The 22,516-nt window shown below is 33.3% G+C and overlaps 1 protein-coding gene across 1 annotated transcript; it reads right to left on the reverse strand.

Annotated features, from left to right (window-relative positions):
• Positions 1-115: 115 nt before the first annotated feature.
• LOC117233755 (mycosubtilin synthase subunit C) lies at positions 116-20,209 on the reverse strand. The gene is given in 15 exon segments (XM_033494314.1): positions 116-329; positions 910-1,084; positions 1,086-1,358; positions 1,825-2,059; positions 2,062-2,184; positions 2,589-2,784; positions 3,038-3,234; positions 6,917-7,084; positions 7,319-7,529; positions 10,215-10,277; positions 10,569-10,795; positions 11,229-11,384; positions 12,623-12,898; positions 13,543-13,678; positions 19,110-20,209. Coding segments are annotated over 14 exon segments (2,562 nt in total). The 5' UTR covers positions 19,110-20,209; the 3' UTR covers positions 116-203.
• Between the last annotated feature and the right edge of the window lie 2,307 nt (positions 20,210-22,516).

A 22,516-nucleotide genomic window follows, 5' to 3' on the forward strand; every position in this document is an offset into this window, starting at 1 on the left:
GACAGAATTACTTCCTAAAGAATAGCAAATATACAGTAGCTTATACTAATCGGAGTATATTAATCCCTAATATCATATCTGAGGGTATATCGATATAAATACAGACACGCTTATTAACTTCATTGGTACGAGCGTTTTACTCTCGTGCAATTCGAAACGCTAATATTTCCGGTTGGTTTCCAGGGTACATTAAGCGATCATTTTCAACGAGCAATTGCCAGTTGACTGTCCGGCGCTTCTTTAAAGGGCTTCGTACCGTCTGGGGCAATGTACCTGTTTACTTGGTAAGTCAGCATTGTTTCATATCCAAACACGTCTATACCGAGTTGCTATAATAAACAAAATAATGATAAAATTAATATTCTTAAAATATTGACAAAATCCAGTATAAAATTAGTGATTAAAATCTACTGAAAAAGGTTAACTGGAAAGAAAAACTGAGGGAGGATGTGTGATTCTGATAACAGATACTTTTCACGAGAATTTTGAAATAATTTTAAAAGTTTGATTGATCTGAGTAAAATTTCCGAAACGTTGCTTCAAATATATGAAATAATAATGAAATAATATTTTAGAATCAAATCTAAAATTAGTATTTTTATTTGGAAAAAGTTAATAGAACAAAAAGGAGGAGGTGGAGATGATTCTGTTATTCCGTTAACCGTCGCTTCTGGCGGGAATTTGGAAAAAGTTCAAAAGTTAGATGGTCTAGAAGGAAAGTTAGAAGGAAAGAATAATAGGAGAGGAGATTAAGACGTTCGGGGATGCTCGATATAACATTAGCAATAATGTGTTAGCAATTATGTGATAGAAGTATGTCTCTTTCGTTACAATTTCGTTAAAGATTTTAAACTATAAGCTAGTGTCCTTTTTAATAAATTAATTGTATATTTAACATATTATTAATACCTGTGTTAGTGGACTGGTGTTGGTGGTGAAAATCCCAGCATATTCTTTTCTCTTAGCCAATTGTAAACAATATTCTTCCATCTCTTTCATCAAAATTACATTTTCAGCTGGATTTAGGTCACTGCTTGTTGTCATCATAAAATTATGAATAATCTGACCCGTTCCTTTTGGCAATTTCCTTTCTAATGGGTGCTTCAAGATATTCTAAGAACTCGAAAACGATCGTTAATTTGGAATCAAGAATTAACTCAGGCTCGTCCCAGAGATCGAAATTTAATGCTACCCCGATCGTTCTGCCATGTTGTGACGATTTTACTGCGAAACTTAAATTCTTTTCTACCAATGGTTTCCAAAGTAACTCCATCATTATACGGTAATCTTCTTTTGCTATATCTTGCATTAACCACTGTTCTAAGTCTGCTTTGTTGTAGAAACTTTCTGTAATAATCCTGTGGAACAAAGAAATTATCTTTCTCTATGATAAAATTTAGATATTTTAGATAACAGTACTATTTCTATATTTATTCATGGCCATCTGTTTCATTCTATAAGTATCACAAATGATTTTCATCTGTCTAATTTTATTTAAATCTTGATATTCCATCCCACAAGAAGCATATTTTATTTTATTTATTACTTTAACTTTACTCTCTTACTTTTACTCCACTCTTACTTTATTAATTTCTTTTAAATCTTAAGTCTCCATTATGAATATGACAAATGATTGTATTTATATCTCAGATTCCTATCGCATAAACATGACTCTTCTCTGTACTAAATCTAAATTTTAAATCGTCTCCACATAAATATGATAAACAATTCGCATCTCTATAATTTCACTTTTAGTGATTCATCTCTCGCTTGAAATTCCTCAGAAAAAAGATTTCAAATGTAAATTTAGCGAATTCTACGTACTCTGTCACATCCTCTTTATGAGAATCGTTCAACATCTCAAAGATATGTTCTTCCTCGTTAAGACCATTATCGATCGGTTCGCCATCCGTGCTGGTTTTCATTCGGTTGAGCACCTCACCCAAATTCTTCGCCGTGATGAACTCTGTGATTCCTATCTCGTAACCTTGATCTTGCAGCTTTGTTACCGTGTAAATCGAGTTCAAGGAGTTTCCGCCAATCTCGTAGAAATTTGCATCGATCCTAACGTCTGCGCGGCTTCCTCCACCATTACAGACGCCACCGTTGGAAACAGAACTTTTGCCTTTGCTAAGTCTGCTTCAGGTACGTCGGCGTAGTCGCAGTTCATGTATTGCTCATTCTCTATATATAATATTCATATAATTAATAATATATATTATTATTAACTCTGAATTCTTATCTTTGTTGTTATAATATATATTTGACCATTAATTGTTATCCACGGTTCATATGTGACCAAAATAATTCCTATCAGAATACTTAACATTACACATAAATAATTGAAATCCTTATTACATTAATGTTACATTATTTAAATGTTGCAACATTTGACAATGCTTCTTGTAATAAAAAATATTTCACTTGAAGCGTATTTTCAAGTTCATTCTTACTTGAACCTCGAATAGGAGGTAATTTACAATTGATTATAATAATTTGATCATTGCAATGTGTACCGAAATTCAGATTATTTTACGTGGTAGATGTTTTGATAAAGTGAACAGATAAATTAAAAGTTATACAGGTACCGTTATTGAGATGAGAAGATTCGTATTGCTTGAGCAGTGTTTGGCGATCAGTTTTCCCGTTTGTTAAAAGAGGAATATTATCCACGATGATGACTCGTGGTAACATGTATACCGGTAGATTGGCTTGCAGAAACGTTTCAATTTTTACAGTGCAAGTGGACAAATCGTTTGTAACAGTTACGAAAGCAAGTAGTGCCTGAAAATTTGATATACAAACGATTGTATGTAATATTTTTTATGTATATGTAATTTCATATAATATTATTCTATGCATTATTTTATACCTCTGATTTTTTATTATGTTCGATACAACTATATTGTAATTGTATGAACTATGTTTTATGTTATATGTATAATCGTTATTCGATGCTTATTATTTGTAGGAGATCTATAATATAATATATAATAATATTATATCAGAGATATTAAAACAATTTTACTAATGATACCTGAGACAATTCACCGGGTTTGTAACAGAGGACAACCACTTTGTCGACACCAGGTGCCTTTGATACTGTTTTCTCCACTTCCGTGAGGTCTACACGGTGTCCCCTAACTTTAATTTGCGAGTCTACGCGTCCTTCGTACACGATCACACCTTTCGATATTCTTGCATAATCTCCAGTGCAATAAATCCTCGAGTGTTCTGTTCAAACCGAAAATTAGATATTAACTTTTATATTATGCTAACAAAGCTTAAAACGAATTTTCGGTATAACAACACTTTTTCGTAAATCTTTCCATATAATAAACGTCAGCTGCTACGATGTTAGTTGATAGAATTCTATGTTTTTAGAGAAGGATCGTCTTTTCGATTAAATCTTTTCATACAAGTAATTTCATATAATTAAATCTTTTCTCGATAAGAAAAGAATCATCGCTTTGAGAATATAAATACCAAGTGTATTCTGACCATAATGCACAGCGATGCGTCGAGATTGAAATCCCGGAAATGTTAAAAATGTTGATGCTGTACAATATTTTTTTACCTTTTTTTTTCTTTCCGTATTTCTCATCTCATTTCCATATCATCCATGGTAATCCATTCGATATAACTACACGTGGTTATCGATCACGTGTCACGTGTAATGAGACGCGTCGAGGATAAATAAATTTTCACTACAATGCGGTGATTCATGCCTATCGGCGATTCGAATGAAAACAACAGGGGATTTCTACGGTGTTTGCGAGAATTATTTCCCTGGTGAAATAAGGTCGAACGTTATATTCTTAACGAGATTATGGTAGCCAGCTGGCAGAGAAAAAAAGAAGCAAGACAGAAGCTCGTGTGTACACTCCAAGATGCACGCTCGTAATTTGTTTCTCTTGTTTGCATCGAAAAAGTTGCGAATATCGATCAAATTATTATTTATTCTCATCTCTTATTTCGTTTTTCAAACTTCTTCAGTCCCTTTTATTTCTTTAGTTTTTAATCATTGTTCATTCTTTAGATTGAAATTTGATCGAAGAACTACGGAAACGAGAAAACTAAGAAAGATTGAAAAATAAGAAATAAATAGAATTTTCTATAGTCGATAAATGGCTGAATCTAGATATAAATATAAGATTATGAATTCTCGAAATATAACACGTTTATCTTTTTCTATCGGCATTTTATTCTTCTCTGATTTTTGTAATTTATATGTTGATATATCGATGAATTTTCATTTTCATATCTTTATGCTATTTGAGAAGATGCTAACGAAACGATTCCTTCCACTCTTCGAGGATTTGAAAACAATTCCAGATCATCTATTCGGTTTTTGGAAGCAACATTCTACGATAGAGCAAATTTATCGTTTAACTCGATCAATCAGCCAAGATTTAGAAAAGAAAAAATACAGTTCTGCGGTACTTTTGGACATTCAGCAGGCGTTCGACAAAGTGTGGCATGAAAGACTTTTGTTCAAACTAAAGAAAATCCTACCACACACCCATTACTCCATCTTAAAATCATATCTAACCAATAGGCTGTTCATGATTTAAATACTTAGACGCTATAACCGCAACATTTCCAATAGAAGCTGGCATACCCCAAGGCAGTGTCCTCGGACTTCTGCTGTTCACCATCTACACTGCCGATTTATCAATTTTAACAGAGATAACCACAGCGACATTTGCCGATGATACAGCTTTATTAGTATCCCATTCAGACCCGATAATTGCCTCCTCAACTCTCCAGCGAGGTCTCGACTTTATGGAAAAGTGGTTCCACAAATGGCGCTTCAAAATAAATGAAAATAAATCCAATCATATAACCTTCACACTGCGGAAACAATCCTGCCCGCAGGTGACCACAAATAATATTCCAATTTCAAACATAGATTCAGTCAGATATCTGGGCATGATTCTGGACAGAGGAATGACATAGAAACGACACATCGTAGATAAATCCAAGCAATTTAAATTAAAATTAAAAAAATTCTACTGGCTCATCGGCAGACGTTTCAACTTAAGCGCGCAGAGTAAAATAATGCCATATAAAGTCGTATTAAAACATGTTTGGAGCTATGGGATCCAACTATGGGAAACCGCGAGTAATTTCAACATAGAAATTCTTCAACGATTCCAATCAAAAACTCTAAGATCCTTAATAGATGCACCTTGGTATGTTACCAACGAAACGATACATCGTGACCTTAAGATACCTACAGTTAAAGAAGAAATATCCAAATTATTTATTATATTAATTTAATTATTATTAATTAATAATTAATTAATAATTATTTATTATTCACGTTATAGTACCACGCCAGAATAATTTACTTATAATTATCAATGAGAATTGATTGTAAACTACTTCCAAATAAAAAAAGAAAATCTTTATCATTGAATGGCACGCACATAACACAAACAAGGCAAGCTAAATACTCGGACTTCACTTAGACACACAACTTACATGGAAGCAACATACTAAATCAATTGTAGACAAAGTACGGATAAAAAGAAGACAAATGTACTGGTTAACTAGTCGAAGTTCAGCATAGAAAATAAAAGGAAACGATAATAAAACCAATTTGGACGTACGGAATACCACTATGGGGGACAGCAGCAATGAGTCACATAAATAAACTAGAGTCGCTACAATCAAAGATGCTGAGATAGTCAACGCCCCATGGTACGTCAGAAACGAGGATATACGCAAAGACTTAAAAATACCAATGGTCGAAGAAGAAATCGGCAGGTACGCAGAAAAATACAAGGGAAGAACGACAACACATCCAAACCAGCTGATTGCTGAAGCGAGCAAAACTCTCATAGAAAGAAGATTAAAAAGAAAACACCCCACTGACCTCACTAAAGAAATAAAATAGTCAAACTCGAAGATGGTATCCCGCTGGGGGTAGCCATCCACATGTTATTTAGCAATTAAGTTAGACAAATTTATCAAATGTCCTGCTGGGCAAATTGCAAGAACAAATTAAATAATAATAATAATAAAAAAAAAGTATCTTTATCCTCATAGGAAAAAAATACCCTTTTCACCCGAGAGGCTATTTTCCGTCACCACGGTGTTCCGTGTGGCAACTTGAGAGGAGAATGAGAGGCAATAGCCCCTATTTATGCTAGATTTCGACCTCTCCAATTGACGAGAGCGCAGTATTGGTTCGTAAATAGATTTATTCTTTATATTGATTGTTATGAAGTGTGAAGTGTTACACTTTAAGATGGAGATGAAATATTTATGCTCAAATTCTTCCGAAACTATGATTCTGGCAACGTCTCTGACGTTAGGTCAGATTCGACGATCGTGGCACAAGTATTCTAGTTTCGTAAATTTAGAAGCTGCAAAAAAATGGATATGAAAATTTGTTTAATTAATTCACACATTTTGTAAAAACGCAAAAAAACGAAAGGCCACTTAACCAGCTTAACCAGCTGTGATTTATAAAAACTTTGGTAGACCAGTTGAGAGGAGATATTCGACAACCGCGAGATCGAGCTTCCACGTCGACTACTAACTGTGATGGAATTCGGTTAAATGGGAAGCTCCATGTAATTTTAACAGGAAGAAAAAAAGGATTGTAAGGTGTGTTCTTACCGAAACAAAGCAGGATAAAGACACGAAACAACTTATAATTGCGGTACAAGAATGCATCTGGTCAGATGTTTTATAAATTATCGTAAAAAAATGCAGAAAATATATTAAAAAATGCTAAAAATGTTCAAAGATGTAAATATATATAGATTATTAAAATATAATGTTTTTTAAGTTAATTTTTGTATAAAATCATTTTATATTATCTACACTGCAGCTACGCCCGACCGAAAAGGCCGTCGATTGCAAAAGGTTGAAATGTTTATCAAGTAAACCGTGAAATTTTTACCTAGATCGATGGCATGAGGATTGTCCTGAAACTTGCGGGACTCACTGTCGCGGATGTACCCTGTTGCAAGGTTCTTTCCGGCGACTACCAGTTCTCCGACTTCGCCCTGCGGTACCAGTCGCATCTCTTTGTTCACGATATAAATAACGCAATTGTCCAACGGCTTGCCTGTAATCAAAAATCCGTTCCACTCTACTAATCTGTTTTCGAAGTTTGAATTTATCGATTGAAAACTTGCGAAATTTGCAAATTATTTCAGTGCCGTGAACAGTTATTCGAATTTATTGTTCATACGGTTAGGTAACTAGTTGTTTGGAAAATTCTATTTCTATAATTATTGCTATTCGTCTCGTATTCGATTATCATACTTTGTTTTTAAAAAAGTAGCAATTTCCCAATTACCAATTGGCACTTTCTGCGTATTCTGTAGTTGCTTCCGATTGGTCAACAGATGATAGGTAACGTCTCCCATGATCTCCGTGCTTCCATAGAAATTCGCCAAGATTTTACTATCGTCGCCGAAAGTTGCAAAGAATTGATCCGCCAGCGAAACTGGCAACATTTCTCCAGAGCATACCCAAAGTCTTAGAGAACGTAGCACGCTGTCCTTGCTCTGAAACCAGTCAATGGTGTTAAGGCAATACTTGCTAACTAATATGATCAATCTCCGTCATTTAAAGCGTAATGAAGGCAATCTTAAAGCATGTTAATTGTTTAATCAAGCATCAATCCAAGGGCAATGTTAATACGTGGTTCGTGTCTTAATCATCGAGTCTTAACTGCTATTTGATCATAAATTAGTTCTATATTTATCCTCGATTGGTATTATTAAGTCTTAATAGATTGAGTTACGATCGAACAATTGAAAAGCTTCCGCGTCGGTGATTTCGATGACCTTGAGTTATACTTGGGTTGTTAACACAATTGGGTTACTTAATCGTGGAATATTCGACTTTAATGTATTAATACAGGCGATTAATGGTTTATATCTTGTAAAACATAGGATCTAATTTATTATGAAATACGACGATTATTACGAAAAGACGATTAATTTATATACACGTATATAACGAAATAATGTATTTTAAAACAGACTGACTTAGGGAAGTGATTGGCTTCAGAAATTTTCCTACTACGTCATGTTCACATAAGAAAGATCATTTGGATCGACACTTGATTATAAATACACCGAGTCGATTACTTGAACTCGGTCGGTTAAATATTAGGTTGTCCGAAAAGTTTCTTTCGTTTCATAAGGTGATAGTAGATGAACAACAATTTGTGTTTTATATTATTTTATTGAATCAGATGTGATCCATTTCGTTCTTTCTCTATTATTACGTTCGTGAATAATTCAATAAACTAATATAAAACAAAAAACATTGTGCGTGTATTATTTCCTTATAAGACGAGAGAAACATTTCGGACAACCTAATACTTAGATACATAGAAAAACATAGAAATACGCGAATTTGTAAAATATTTTATACATTTTACAGATCGAATAGATAGGCACACGAGCGTTGTCTGGAAACTAATGCTCGTTTTGAAATAACAACGATACAAATGCATCTTGAAATGTCTTCTTCGTCCGTGATTTTATTATATATACTCAGTTATTTTCTAATACAATTACCAGCCCTATTTCAATATTTATCGTAACGTGGCGCGAGTTTTTGTACAACTTTGTCATACGTTTCCACCGTCGCTTCACATAACCATCTTCTTACGCAATCTTTTAAATCATCGTTTCTCGCGAAGCATTATCGAATAAACAACTCTAAGTTTTGCAAAAAAAAGAAACTGCAATGAATATCATTTGCAATGAAATCGCAGACACGTTCTCGAGCTCGTCTGTAAATAGAGACGGCCAGCCTGAATGTTTACTATCAACTACAGTTTCTCTGTCCCTATTGAATTTCCACACTTCTTATTCGATAACTCATCTATAACTCCGTTATCGTGAATTGCTGTAATTCGGCGGTGAATACCTTTTGGAAGAATTTTTACAGCTCTCGAGAAACGCAAAAGCGTCATCAGCGGGATCTTTAACGATAGAACTGTCGATAGTTAACACAGAGCTGTTTCTACCAAAACCAGTCAAAATGACTGGTCTTTAAAAAATACGTAATAATAGAATATTTTCATATTTATTGATTTATTACTTTCTTACAGAAGCAATTCCATGTTATGTAGTACATTTTTGGTATTATTAATCCACCTGGGACTAAGGGATTAAACGGAGGGTTGACACATTTATAAAATTGTAGAACCTGTTGCGGTATTTCTAGCGTTAGCATCTAGCGATCGATCCGGAATTTTCCTGATAACTGATATCATCATATCGAATGATACGCAGTAAAAATTGTAAAACCGTGTGGGAAGTTGTACAAAACTAGGAAAGTGGTTAATTGAGGTTTGATAAACAAATTGCAGGACCCTTTTACGCTTTGACAAGTACCAGTCATTTTGATCGGTATTGGTGTAAGTAGTCTTGATACAAAATTATTTCGACTTTGAATACATAAAAAACAAAATAAAATTCATTATATCATTCTTTTAGTTATCGTTGCGAAAGTCATTTAATCGTTGCGGAAAAGAAACTATAACATAAAGTAGAAATTTGAAAATAAAATTGTAAAACCAGTCGATTTGACTGGTGTGATAGTTCTAGTGTTAACTCGCGTCGTCATTTTAAACGTACGATACAGCGACAATATTATTAAAATAGGCAAACAGGAAACGACTTTGCACGACTTATGTCAATACATGAATGAAGCTAGGTGATCTTCTATAAGTACATCCCATCGTTTAACACGGCTTCTACATTTAAACTGGTAGTACTTTCTGCACTAACCTCGTACAATCTGAACGATTAAGTTAATCTGCGTCGGTTAATCAATTTTCATGCTTTTATCCCCGTCGTTAGATTATCCTTTTTTTTTCTTCTTTTTCTCGTAATAATGAATATGAGAAACGATGGTGAAACACACGGATTTCGACGTAACGTTTGCCGTTCGTGAATAGCGGATCTAATGCATAAAGATTGCGTCTATTGAAAGGGACGTGTTGGTATCTGGAACGTTAATCTGTTGAAGGTGCTTAGAAATAGCTTGATACAGAAGCACTTAACAATGTTTACGTCATTTATATCTGTAATCGAAACACAAGTGGGAAGCCTATTTATCATACAAGATCTACGATTTACAATCTACGTTTTATGATCTATAATCTATGATCTATGATCTACGATCTGAGAACCTGAGCGCGTGGTTATTATTTCCGATTATTATCTTACCCGTAGATTCAAGTACATCAGCATAGAGTACAGTAGCGATGGGACCAGCACCAATCGTTGAATCTGAAATAATTGTCGTAGACAAAGTTTATAGAATACGTCGGAGAATAAAAATCTTTTTAACGGTAAATGAAAATAATTTTTCAAATATACCATATAATGTTCAAAGTTTGTCGTATGACGGAAAGATTCGAAATTAAAAAATGAGATTTCTTTCCTCTTTTTTCACCTTTCCTCAAAGATTTTTCTTTTCCGTGAATTTCTTTGTCTCCTTTACTTCTGTTCTTTTTTTTTTTTTTTTATAGATAACAAATTTCCAACTATTTTGTCTTAGACATAACCGTAGGTGCTTACCTTGTACTTTTCTAATACCGAGACGAATCTCTCTGGATCCCTGGTAATATGTTTGGAGACAATTACTATGGTTCTTCCTTGCAACAGAGGTCCCCAAATTTCTGACACGCTATCCACGAAGGTCAAAGATGTTTTAAAAATACAATGTTGCTCGTCGGTGGCATAAGGCAGCTCGCGCCATTGCCATTGTAGTCGGTTTAACACAGCCGCGTGCGGCAAAAGCACTCCTTCAATCATGAAATCAAGAAAAATAGAAAGCCGTAAAAACGAGATGTAAGAACAAGATGGGAAAAGTAAGGAAGAAACAAGAAGAAAAAATAATAATTTCAATGCTACGTAATTACTATAATGTACTATAAGTACAATATAACGTACAAAGCTGGCTAATGTATTTTTTTGTATAGTTCATTATATTTATTGCGTTATTAGGCTGCGGATATTTATACAAATTATACAAGTATTATATCTATACTATTATGCAAGTATTACACAAACCACTATATTTTGGATATTTTATATATTCTTTCATGTTACGTGCATTCCGTGCAACCCTCCATTTTCACATTTTCTATAAGTAAACGCATAGAAATCCGCGCTCTAATTATTATATACGTAAAATATGAAATTTGTCACTATTATATATAAACAAATGAATAGTACCCTTCGGCGTGCCCGTGCTTCCAGAAGTATACAAAACGATAGCAATGCTTTCAGGGTCCTCGTTATACTCCAAATCCTCTTTCTCCTCAGCTTCAGATTGTTTCAACAACTGTTCATACGTTATCGTATTTGTTCCCTCGTAAATCGATGCATCCGCTTAAAAAAGATATATTTATATATAAGATATATAATTTTATAACATAATAGAACTTATATATATAAAGATTTTTGTAAGATTATATATAAGGAAAGATCCTTAAAAAAGGACAGTGACAATTTCCGGTTCTGCCGGTATCGATAAAGTTCTTAATTAGAATTTCGATGCGGCCCTCGGCTAAACAACTAAACTATTTATGCGGAGAAACGGGCGAATAAATACGATAAATGTCAATGAAACCGTGGCCGCGTTAAGCTTGCGGAAATTGTGACTTGTAGTCAGAGAAAATCGAACGTTCGTAGGAGCGGTTCTTTGTCGACCTTAAAAATCCAGCACGCCAATCTGCATAGATAGCAAGGTCCTTCCGTTTACTGCTCGAAGGAAAAATCGTTTTACAGCGTAATACTCTCTAGCAGATCTAGTTCGACACACATCTTTTTCTCTCATGTTTTACTTTGCTTCGTTTCCTTTCTTTTTGCTTCTCTTTTTTACTCGGATATTTGTACAACTACCGCGAAACATAGTGTAATTAGGAAAGACAAAGAAACAGGATCTTTCCTCTTTCTTTTTCTTCGTAACCCTGGCGAGAACACAATGTGTTTCGAAACATACAGCGTAGATTTCTCTTTGGGAGAAATTTTTGTTAAACCGACACGTTCCACCGTGCGTCTACTGGAGGATAGTTCGATGCAAATAACACGAAGTTTTTAAAGCAAATTAATGTGTTATTTGTGTCACGCAGAAACCAAGAAGCAATCGCTTGATCTTGAAAAAATCGATTAGCTTACGCCCGTTTAATAAACCGTGGAAATTAGTAATTGAGTCATTAAATAATCATCTGGGTATTTTGCCATTTGCAACTACTATGAGAGTGAAACTATGAGATTAATCAAAAAAGATAAAGAAACGTGATTTTTTTTTTCTGCTAACATTAGCAAACAGAGTGTCTTTGAATGAATGATACAAAATATAAATACAAATATAGCTATAAATACAGCTATAAATACAAATTTATTATTCACACTTCGTTTCGGCTATGTACATAGTTGTTAGTGCTATCAGAAATATATGCTTACAGCAAAGGATTAATCGAAAACTAGGTGTAATTTTAGACCGCTAAACGGAGTGGCAGTAGATACATATCGCGGAACATCGAAAATACTGAAACCGGTTTAGTAGATCAACAGCGTGTTTATGGAGAGGAGGAAGACAAGTGAGCAAGTGTTATCGTATTTACCTCCTTGTTCTATCACCACTGCGAAAGGTTTTGCTTCTTGCAGAACATGTTTCACCCTGGCCATCGGAAACTCTGCGTCCAAGGGCAGATACGCCATACCGGCCTTCAATATGGCAACTAACACTGTTGGCAGTCGATGCGATGGCTTCATACATACTGCTACGAATGATTTCGATAAATTGTCTGGCTTTTCCAATTTTTGGAATACTCTGGCGAATTTGTTAGTCAGCTCGTTCAACTCATCGTAAAGCATAGTATACTCGTGTCCATCGTCATCTGCGTTGCAAAATAAAAGTATAATATGTGTAATGGTGCAATGGTATTTCGTGTTTGTCTGAATTTAAAACCGCTCGATTTTAGATTCGAATCTCAGGATGTAATCTTAGGCGGATAGATGCGTGGAGAATTTGTTACATTTCATGTTTGATTAAAATCCAAAGCATTCGATTATTGTCGGTTGAACGGTTCTAAGATGTTTGGATAGACGCAACGAGGATAAATAGGAAAATATTTATTCGCGCGTAAATCCAACTAATTGTATTATATAAATATAACAATTATTATAAAGTAAATTCAATTGAATTTGATATAAGAATTTTCTCTATTTATATGCTCGTTATAGGATTTTCTCCCCCTATGGTGGAACTATTCAATTTTCGTAAATTAGATTATGTACGTTTAACGACGAATACTTATAATTCTCAATGAGAATTGATCGTAAAATTCTTCCAAATAAAAAAAAAAATCTTTTCGAGACGTTATCCAATTTTATGGAATTTTCAAATTGCGAAACGATCGTGTTAGTATGTCAGAAATTTTTCTACTTGTTTCTTTCACCCAGTCACCTGTTTGTATTTTCCTTTTTTATTTCTTTTTTACTTCTTCTTTTATTTCCCGTTAAGAATATCAATGACAAGTACCTTCATAGCGGATTGCCAGCTGGCTGGAATAATTTGCCGCCGCTTGACTGAATAATTTATGAAGTAAATCCTTCTCCTTGCCGGCGTTGCTGATCTGTCGGCCTTTTAACACCGACTGTTGCAGAATAGTGCCCATCTGTGGGTGTAAATTTTATGATTTTCAATCGACTCTCAATATTTAACGAATCTTTGCTAGTTGTTACTCTAAGCAACTTTACTTTTTACTAATAAAACTCTTTTCTAGAAAAAATTCCAGAAAAAGATCTTTTCTGAAGTAAAAGTTCGTTATCTTCCTTTACGTGACGACGGTGAAGAGAGAATGCTGGAGAAATAGTATAGCTTTCAAAAATTATTTTTTTACAGTTTCTATAATTTCTAATGATAGATAAATTTGCATTTGGAGGAATTACTTTCACTATTTCGGAATGAAAATTCTTACAAAATATCCATGTAAATTTCTACTTCCATGAATGCAACTAAAAGAATGAAACTTAAATAGACATTTGTTTTACCTAGTAGATTACTATATGTTCGATATTTTATGTATTCTGCGTATTACGTGCATTCGCAAGTATTTTTGCAACTCTCAATTTTCCATAAATACATCAACGTTCACATTCAGAGTTATAATATGGACGTAATGCATGCTTTACCGGTTAATGGGAAGAGACGGAGAGTCTGGTGAGTCGTTCAGGATTAAAAATGTTCATCAGAGCTATTATCTGTGATTCATCGATAGCTATGAGAATTTGAAATTCCGAACGACAAATGGAACGTGCTAGATTAAGTTCAGTCGTGGAAAACTTGCAGATGTTTCCTCAATTATCCGATATATTGATAACAATTGTAAAAAAATTCCTAACAACAGGAAACAGAAGGTCGGAAAAGCGTCTGGCCGATAGCGCGAAGCGATTAATAGTTGCGATTCTCTAGATTCTAAATCAGCAAACCTTTTTGTCTATTTCAGTTCTTATTCTAACGAACATATTTTGCTGCCTAAGATTATTGCTAGCCTGTTAAGATTATTGTTCCTATTATTATCGCAAAACTGACAGTAATAACGGGTGGTCTGTTCTATTCTACAGAAATTTTCCCACATGACGTTTTGTTCCTGAGAATATCGAGTTTGAATATTTATCAGGTATATTTATACCTGGTTAAGTATCGACACGAGTAAACAGTAAACAGGAGGTTATTATACAAAAATGAGTCAAGAGTGTATAAATAATATTTTTCCGTTCAAAACCTCGTTTTTAAGTAAACAATGTTGGAATATGCTTAGTTAACACTTAGCCAACCGAATAGAGAGATCTCTTCTCTGCAAAGAACATTACTGTGTAACCGAACGGGGAGATCTGCCTTTTTGACTTTAGCAAAGCGTTTTCTTTTTTTTTTGTTGTTGTTATTATCAGTTATTGTTTACCTGGAATCATTCATAATTAATTGCGCCATATATAAAGTACAGTATATAATAAAATACACCAATTTAGTGGTGTTAAAATTAATTAAAGAGTTACGCTATTGGTAAATCGAACGATACCACACTGTAAAAAAATATTAAAATGCATTATGAATTTTTAATTTCACTCTCAGTTGTGTCATTTATCTTTAGTTATTTTTAATGCTTTTAATTTTACCTATATTTTTTTATACTTCTAATATACAGAGTGGTTCTACGCGAAAAAAGAAGTCGAAAATATAGAATAAAAATTTTTTTTTTTAAATTTTTTCATCGAGACAACGATCTACAATGAGATCTGTTATAACGAGACGCGATAAAGTGCACGCGTACCGAGCGAAATTCAAAGTCGATTTTCTCGAAAACAAAGCCTCAAACGAAAAATTTGTATTGTATATTTTCGATTTCTTTTTTCGCGTAGAATCACCCCCTTTCCGCTCGTACCACCAGTTACCAACCACCCTGTATACTTCTAATTTGATGTTTTGTATAAACAATATGTGAAATCGTTAAATATACTGCAAAATATAATTAATCACTTAAATAATTTTTAGACTTCTTTGTTTTTTAACTAGTACGCGGTGGAAACATATAGCTAGGTTGGCTAAGTGTTAACTCCGATCTGATACATATAGCCATCTTGAAAACTATTTTTTTCGAAAGCAAGGCATCTCGTGAAGAAAATGTATCCTACATTTTTTGCTTATTTTCACGTATAGATTAAGTTTGTAACGAATTACAATAATAGTCCTGTCGATTATTTACTCTCGTCCAGTTCGAAATTAGCCAAATTTGAACGTGTCAAATTTTCACGCTCGATGTTTTTGGAAACGAAGCGTCATATGAAAACATTTTGTTCTATTATATATTTCCGCCTTATTTTTCCCCGTACAATCGTCTGTATCCAATTGTATCATCAGTTACGGACCATCCTATATAATGCAAGACATAAACGGTTAACAAAAATTAACATTTATTGCGTTAATATAATAATATATCAATCAAAATAAAAATCTATGGAATTTTCCCATTTGTGTTTGTTAATTAGTACAATAGAAAACTAGGGTCAAAGCTGAATTCTACGATTAAGAAAGGAACACGTGCTATTTCGCTACTGATATTTTAGAAATCATGATTAGTATTTTTTTTTTTTAGAAAACACCAAGATGTTATCAAACACGGAATCTATTATTATCTTACACGTGAGTTGGTAAGAATGAAGTAATCTGTGCTAGGTTACCCCACTCACCGATTTCGTCACGTTGGTAGAATAAAGAAAATTAATAATTAACTGATCGTATTCAGTAGCGACGGTAAATTTGTAGCCTCCGCTGTTACAAAATAATTCAGTTGTACGTGTGAAAGTGCTTTAGTCAATCAATTTGATGCACGGATCGACTCGAAACGAGAAGGTAGAACGTTCTACTCCGATAATTAAACAGCGACAATTAACAATTTTAGGGGAATGTGTCTTTGAAGCGTTTTAGATTTTTCGCTACAGGTTTTAAATTTTTAGATTGTAGATTACTGATTATAGGTGTATTGGTACGTATCTCTTACTATGAATTTCCTTTGAGCTATCGAAGTAGATTTTTTAAATAACTTCTTTCCCTTAGTTTTCGTCGATGTAGTTTCGTCCTTCTGTTTCCAATATTTTGAAACATTTCGTCTCTTCTCTAACAAGTTTTCCTACTAGTTTTTTTTCTAAATCGATAGTTAATCGTAATTCATAAAAATACTTGATTAATCTATTTTTTAATAACTTTAAATAAATTTTTTCACACAATACCTTCGTTATTCTTACCAATCTTTGTGAATATTTCTTCCACTTCCAATTCTTTTGCGCTCTTGTAAGTTATTATGCTGATCGAGCAAATAAATATTTGAGAAAGATTCCTGTCATTAAAAAGTTAGAATCGATCCTATAATATATCAATAAATTCTGCAAGACCAAAGCCACTCAATTTGTGTTTATGTGTATTGTACCAAAGGTATTTTGTAATACCTTCTTATTTGTATCCTTTATACCAGCTGCTTGCTTCCAACTGCCAATTTTCTAAATTAAGATTAATTTCTATATCGTGAAGTTGACTTTCACCGATCGTTGCAAATGACCTACGCCGTTACCTCTCAGTAGCAATTTTCTACGTCCTGATTTCGTTGTTCTAACATTTGCATCGTAATTTTCTGCGTTTTTATCTTACACGTTGAAAACTGAATGTAAAGATTAATATAATGATATCATTAATATAATTAATATAATGATAATGAAAAAAAAAAAAGGAAGTCTGTCGTCAAAGTGCAACTAGTCGAAAACGTGACTGTTATAGTTTTCACGGTGATATCGCAAGTGACGATACGACAGAGAAACGCGTGAAACGCTTATATAAGTCTGCTAGATTTTGTAATAACTAGACGTAATAACGAAAAGTTGTTCCAGCGATTGAAAGTATCTGACTATATTTCATGATTTATTATGTTCAGGAATCTAGGTTTTTTGTTATCAATTTTTGGTGTCAAAAGTATCGAAAGTACGCACACATATTGAAGCAAATAGTTGGCAACTATTATTAATTTTTAATTCGACTGATATCGTTGGACTTTAAGCGATGCGTAAGATCTTGCATTTTATTATTTCGTTTTAGATTATCCTTTTTAATTTGTACTGTAATATTTTACACGACAAAGATGGTTAGTGTTATATAATCAAGTAAAATACAAATTCAAACGATATAATATAAAATCACGTAATTTTTGACCGTAAATTCGTAACTCGTAATTTATATTGTAGCAAAGGAAACTTTAATGTCAATGCTTTAAAACATTTTATTAATAATCTACAATGCATAAGTATAGTGTTACGGCATAATTGGAGGTTTACAGCAGATCCTATAAAATAAGTGGTTAAGGTATTGACATTTATTTGACGTTAAGTGGATAGTAATCGAATCTGGAAACGTTGATTGAACGATAATCGTTTATGTGATTTTCAATCAAATGATCAGTTGAAATGAAATTGCTAGTGAAAGAAAAACGTTTCATGTAGTGTCTATAAGAATAAAATGATATTCGGGAACTTCGGGAAATGTTAAATTTTGTCTACTTTAGTTATCGATAAATATTATTAATATTGAAATATTGCCTGTAATATCGCTAAAACAACGATGACACAAATTTAATTAAACGCAGACTGATTTTACAACACCTACATTGATTTCAAGTAATATTTTTTCTTTAAAAATTCATTTTGTCGACATATCTTTGTCAGACTTATTAATTTTCTTAATAGATTTCTCTGTAAGATTTTCAGGATTCGTATAATTTTTTCCGATTCTTTATTATCATACTTTAAATACTTAAGGGCCTAATTACTTTAATCGTGAGTGAATGACCAATTTATTTCATGTTATTCTCTTCAGTCTACTAGAACGATGTTTTAACACTACTACATATATTCTGAGATATCAGCGATTCACAAAAAAAAAAAAAGAGAAAAATAAAAATATAAACTAATTTCTCTAAATCTTCTTATAATTTTAAATTATTGTTATTATACGAAACCAAGAATTAAAAACGAATGGAAATATATTGTGAACTCGTTTCTCCAGATCTTGTTACGCTTCTAAATTAGTATTAAACTGGTATTAAACAAATTCTAAATTGGTATTAAACTAAACCGAGAATTAAAAACGAATGGAAATATATTGTGAACTCGTTTCTCCAGATCTTGTTACGCTTCTAAATTAGTATTAAACTGGTATTAAACAAATTCTAAATTGGTATTAAACTAAACCGAGAATTAAAAAATGGAAATATATTGTGAACTCGTTTCTCCAGATCTTTTTTATGTTCTCAACTGTTATTAGTAGCCAAAGCAAGAATCAAAAACGAACCAAAACAATTGCTCCATCCTCCTATCATTTCCATGACTAATTGCCAACTTTCACTAGACTTTGCACATTCATTCTCGTAGGAAAATTGACCTAAACGTACATGTATTTACGTTTATACAAGTGGTTTGCTACGATGTTTTCCATGAAACATCGTTTATACGATGCGACTGACTAATTCACCGTAGAACAAGATGCAGTTTTTCGCGTTCGCTCACCTCAGAACTGCTGTCTCACGTGGTTTGACCTTTTCGCGTCTCGTCTTTGATATCGTTCCTGTTCTTCGTCAGAGATCCGGCGACCAACTCGACCAAAACTCGGACAGGTGCTCGATATTATTAAAGAACCAGCTGCAGTACACTCGAAACTTCGATAGAATTTAGGAAGCAGCGGACTTTCACTCTTGCCCGCTTGACTTCTCAACGAGAGTTCACGTTATGGTTAGATATGTTCGTAGATAGGATAATATTTAACGGATTCTTCGAATTTCCCAAGATTCTGTTCTTTTTTCTTTTTCTTACTGAGTCTTCCACGTATTCGCACTTTCTTACTAATTGTAAGCTCTTATCTTCTCTGTTTAGTGGCGACGTTTTCCTTATTTCTTCCTCCCGCTGGAAATTTTCGTAATGTTTGTTCGTCACGATTCTTCTTCTTCTTTTTGATTTGTCACGTATTTTGAAATTGTTGAACGTATATCTTCTACTTTTCTGTCTCCTTTTAGTTTCAGATCGTTCTTCTTTTCTTCTAACGAGATTATTCCTTTACGTAGTTTTCACGGTATTACAGCAGTGTTTTCCACGTATGTTACGTTTCACTTTTCTGTATTTCTCTACTTACGATCGTTCTCCCATTTGTGGTTATTCTTCCTTTCTCTTTACAATTTTCCCGCTTTTTTCCTTCCTTGTTACGCACGACCACTTGTTTTCTCTTTCTTCTTTCTCTTCGTTTCACGATTGTCTATTATATCTGAATGAAAACGATAGAAAATATATGTTACTTTAATACCTTCTGGCCAATAAAATCGATTGAATACCGATCTAAAATAATATCCTCTGCCTTAATATGCCCTTGTTAAATGCCGATTTAAATTTTAGTTTAGTTTTATTTAGTTAATTCTTAGTTTATAAACTTGTATTTTAAAACACACGTCGTTTAGTAACGGAGATGGACGGTTGATACACTTGTTGCACTTGAAAATTCGTGAGGGTACACTGATTGAGAGAGTGGTACTAGTTCGGGTGGCGGTAACTCAATGACCTTATATGGGGCTCGATCATCACCGGTCCGATTACTCGGTGAGAATGTCTCCTCCCGTTGATGTAGCATGTGCTTTTATATAGAACCGGTTACGAGGACCCTGAATTGTTCGTTGTCCCCATCCTGCCACCACCATCTGCATCTTTGTGTCGGCTGCATACCACTGTGTCTGCTGAGGAAGTGTTACTTCCTCAGTGATATCCCGTCGATAAAGAACTCCGTTTCATGTATGGCATGTTTCAATAGTTGTACTTATAGCGCTATAGTTGTGACATTATGTTATATACACTGCAGTGGTATAATACAAGTATAATAGCTTTACAATATTATAGTGGTTATTATGTACATTGCAACAATAGTTATAGCATTATATTATATATAGTATAACAGTATCAATGCAGTTATAATAGTATTAGATATATGTAGTGGCTTTGCATAGTCGTACGACATATTATATATAGTAGTTTTATATGAGTAGTATAGTTATTGAAATGGTAATACGTGTACAAGTAATAGCATGGTACTCGAATATCATAGTGGCATAGTAGTATACTATTATGTTGCTACATGTAGCAGTAACATAGTTACTACTAACAGAAGTCATATTATAGTTGTGCTACATTTAAAATTTCAGCAGTGTAGTACAACCATAACAATTATATGATATAGTAATATTCTATATGGTAATATGTGTATGAATTTATTGATAGTAGTAATATGTAAGTATAGTTATAGCAGTATATAGTAGTATAATTAGTAACTTTTTTACATTTTCTAGTAGATATGATACTGGTGTGTGTGTGTGTATGTGTATGTATGTGACAGAATGTCCAAAACTGGAGACTATGAGATATGGTATGCAATAGTAATCGAGTACTACGTAATTAAGTTCTAGAAGCGTAGATCGTAGACTTTGTAATTTTAATGCAACATGTAAGTCGGTTCTTTCGTTCTATTCATTTTTCTTCTCTTTGTCGTCTGACTTTTTTCTAGGATAGCGATGTGTAATTGATACATTCAATTATGATGACGTTCCTGATGATTAAATGACGCTGTGCCATAGACTGTAGACATTGTCATTAGCAAGATCAGAAGCAAGTATTGGAATAGTAAAAGTGAAATTAATGATCATAATTAATTTTTACAGGGCTTCTCATCTGTGACGTGATAATATACTTTTTCTTTCCTATAACGATGATATGAGGCTGATACATATTTCTGATGAGAAGGTAGCTCAAAGTCTCTCTCCGAGTTATTCCAAATTGATTCAAAGTTTGCATCATAGGATCATATCAAGATTGTACAGACGGATAAAAGTTTCTTTCCGAGTTATTTTGAATTTCTTCAAAGTTTGCATAAAATTGTTCAAAATTTAGTTATAATTACTTAAATAATTAGTTTGTACTTGGCATACAATTTTTTAGCATTGCCGTAGGATTTATTTATTTAAAATTAGCTTCATTTAAAATTGATTAATCCAGAGTTTGCACAGAATTAGTCAAAATTGGTTGAAAGTGGGAAACAAAGGCAGAGAATAACATTAACTAACTAAGCTAATCAAATCGTTTGCCACTTGATTGAACCAGTTACTAAGTAATTATTTATACACGATCGGAAACTGGAGATATGTAGACAACCCTGACAATTGAATAAGGGCGAGCCGATTCGTTCTATCGTAAGCTCGAACGAGCTCGCGACACAATATCCAATAATCCTTGAATTAAAAATTATACTTAATTACACGTTTCTACGTAACTTTATCATGGATAAACGCGTTTGTCATGACGGCCTCAAGAAAATCAGTGGATCGTAAAATTATTTCACTTTGTCGTTCTATTAATCTTCTACTATATATCACAGTAGACTGTAAGCATTTCTAAGCAAAGGATGATAGTTCTACACATATACATATACGATATGCTATACAGTATTGTATACTATAATGAGACGCATAGAACAAATTAATAGTGTTATAGAAGAGTTGACTGTATATTGTATTCGTGCACTTTTTCTCTCACAATGTTATCTAGGTCATTCATGTTGTTGAACATTTTTCAATCCATGGCATTTGTCATTTTAAAACGTTTAATAACACGTGAATCATTGATGACCACCGTGATTAACGTCATTGATGATCAACGTGTTATTAACTTCTTCAAGTTTCACTAATACATGCGTTTAACGCTAACTTTGTACTTGATTTTTCATTTTGTATTTTCAAAACGCTATCTTCATAATTTTAGGTAATAGTTTACAACTATAGAACAGTGTTTGTGTATTATACTACTTTCTTTTACTTATCATATTCTTGTACGAGTATTATTTTAATGTTACTTATATATCTACTCATATACTTTTATATTATGAT

The sequence above is a fragment of the Bombus vosnesenskii genome, unplaced genomic scaffold (genome assembly GCF_011952255.1).
Source record: "Bombus vosnesenskii isolate JDL3184/JDL3185 unplaced genomic scaffold, Bvos_JDL3184-5_v1.1 scf7180000013299, whole genome shotgun sequence".
Taxonomy (NCBI): domain Eukaryota; kingdom Metazoa; phylum Arthropoda; class Insecta; order Hymenoptera; family Apidae; genus Bombus; species Bombus vosnesenskii.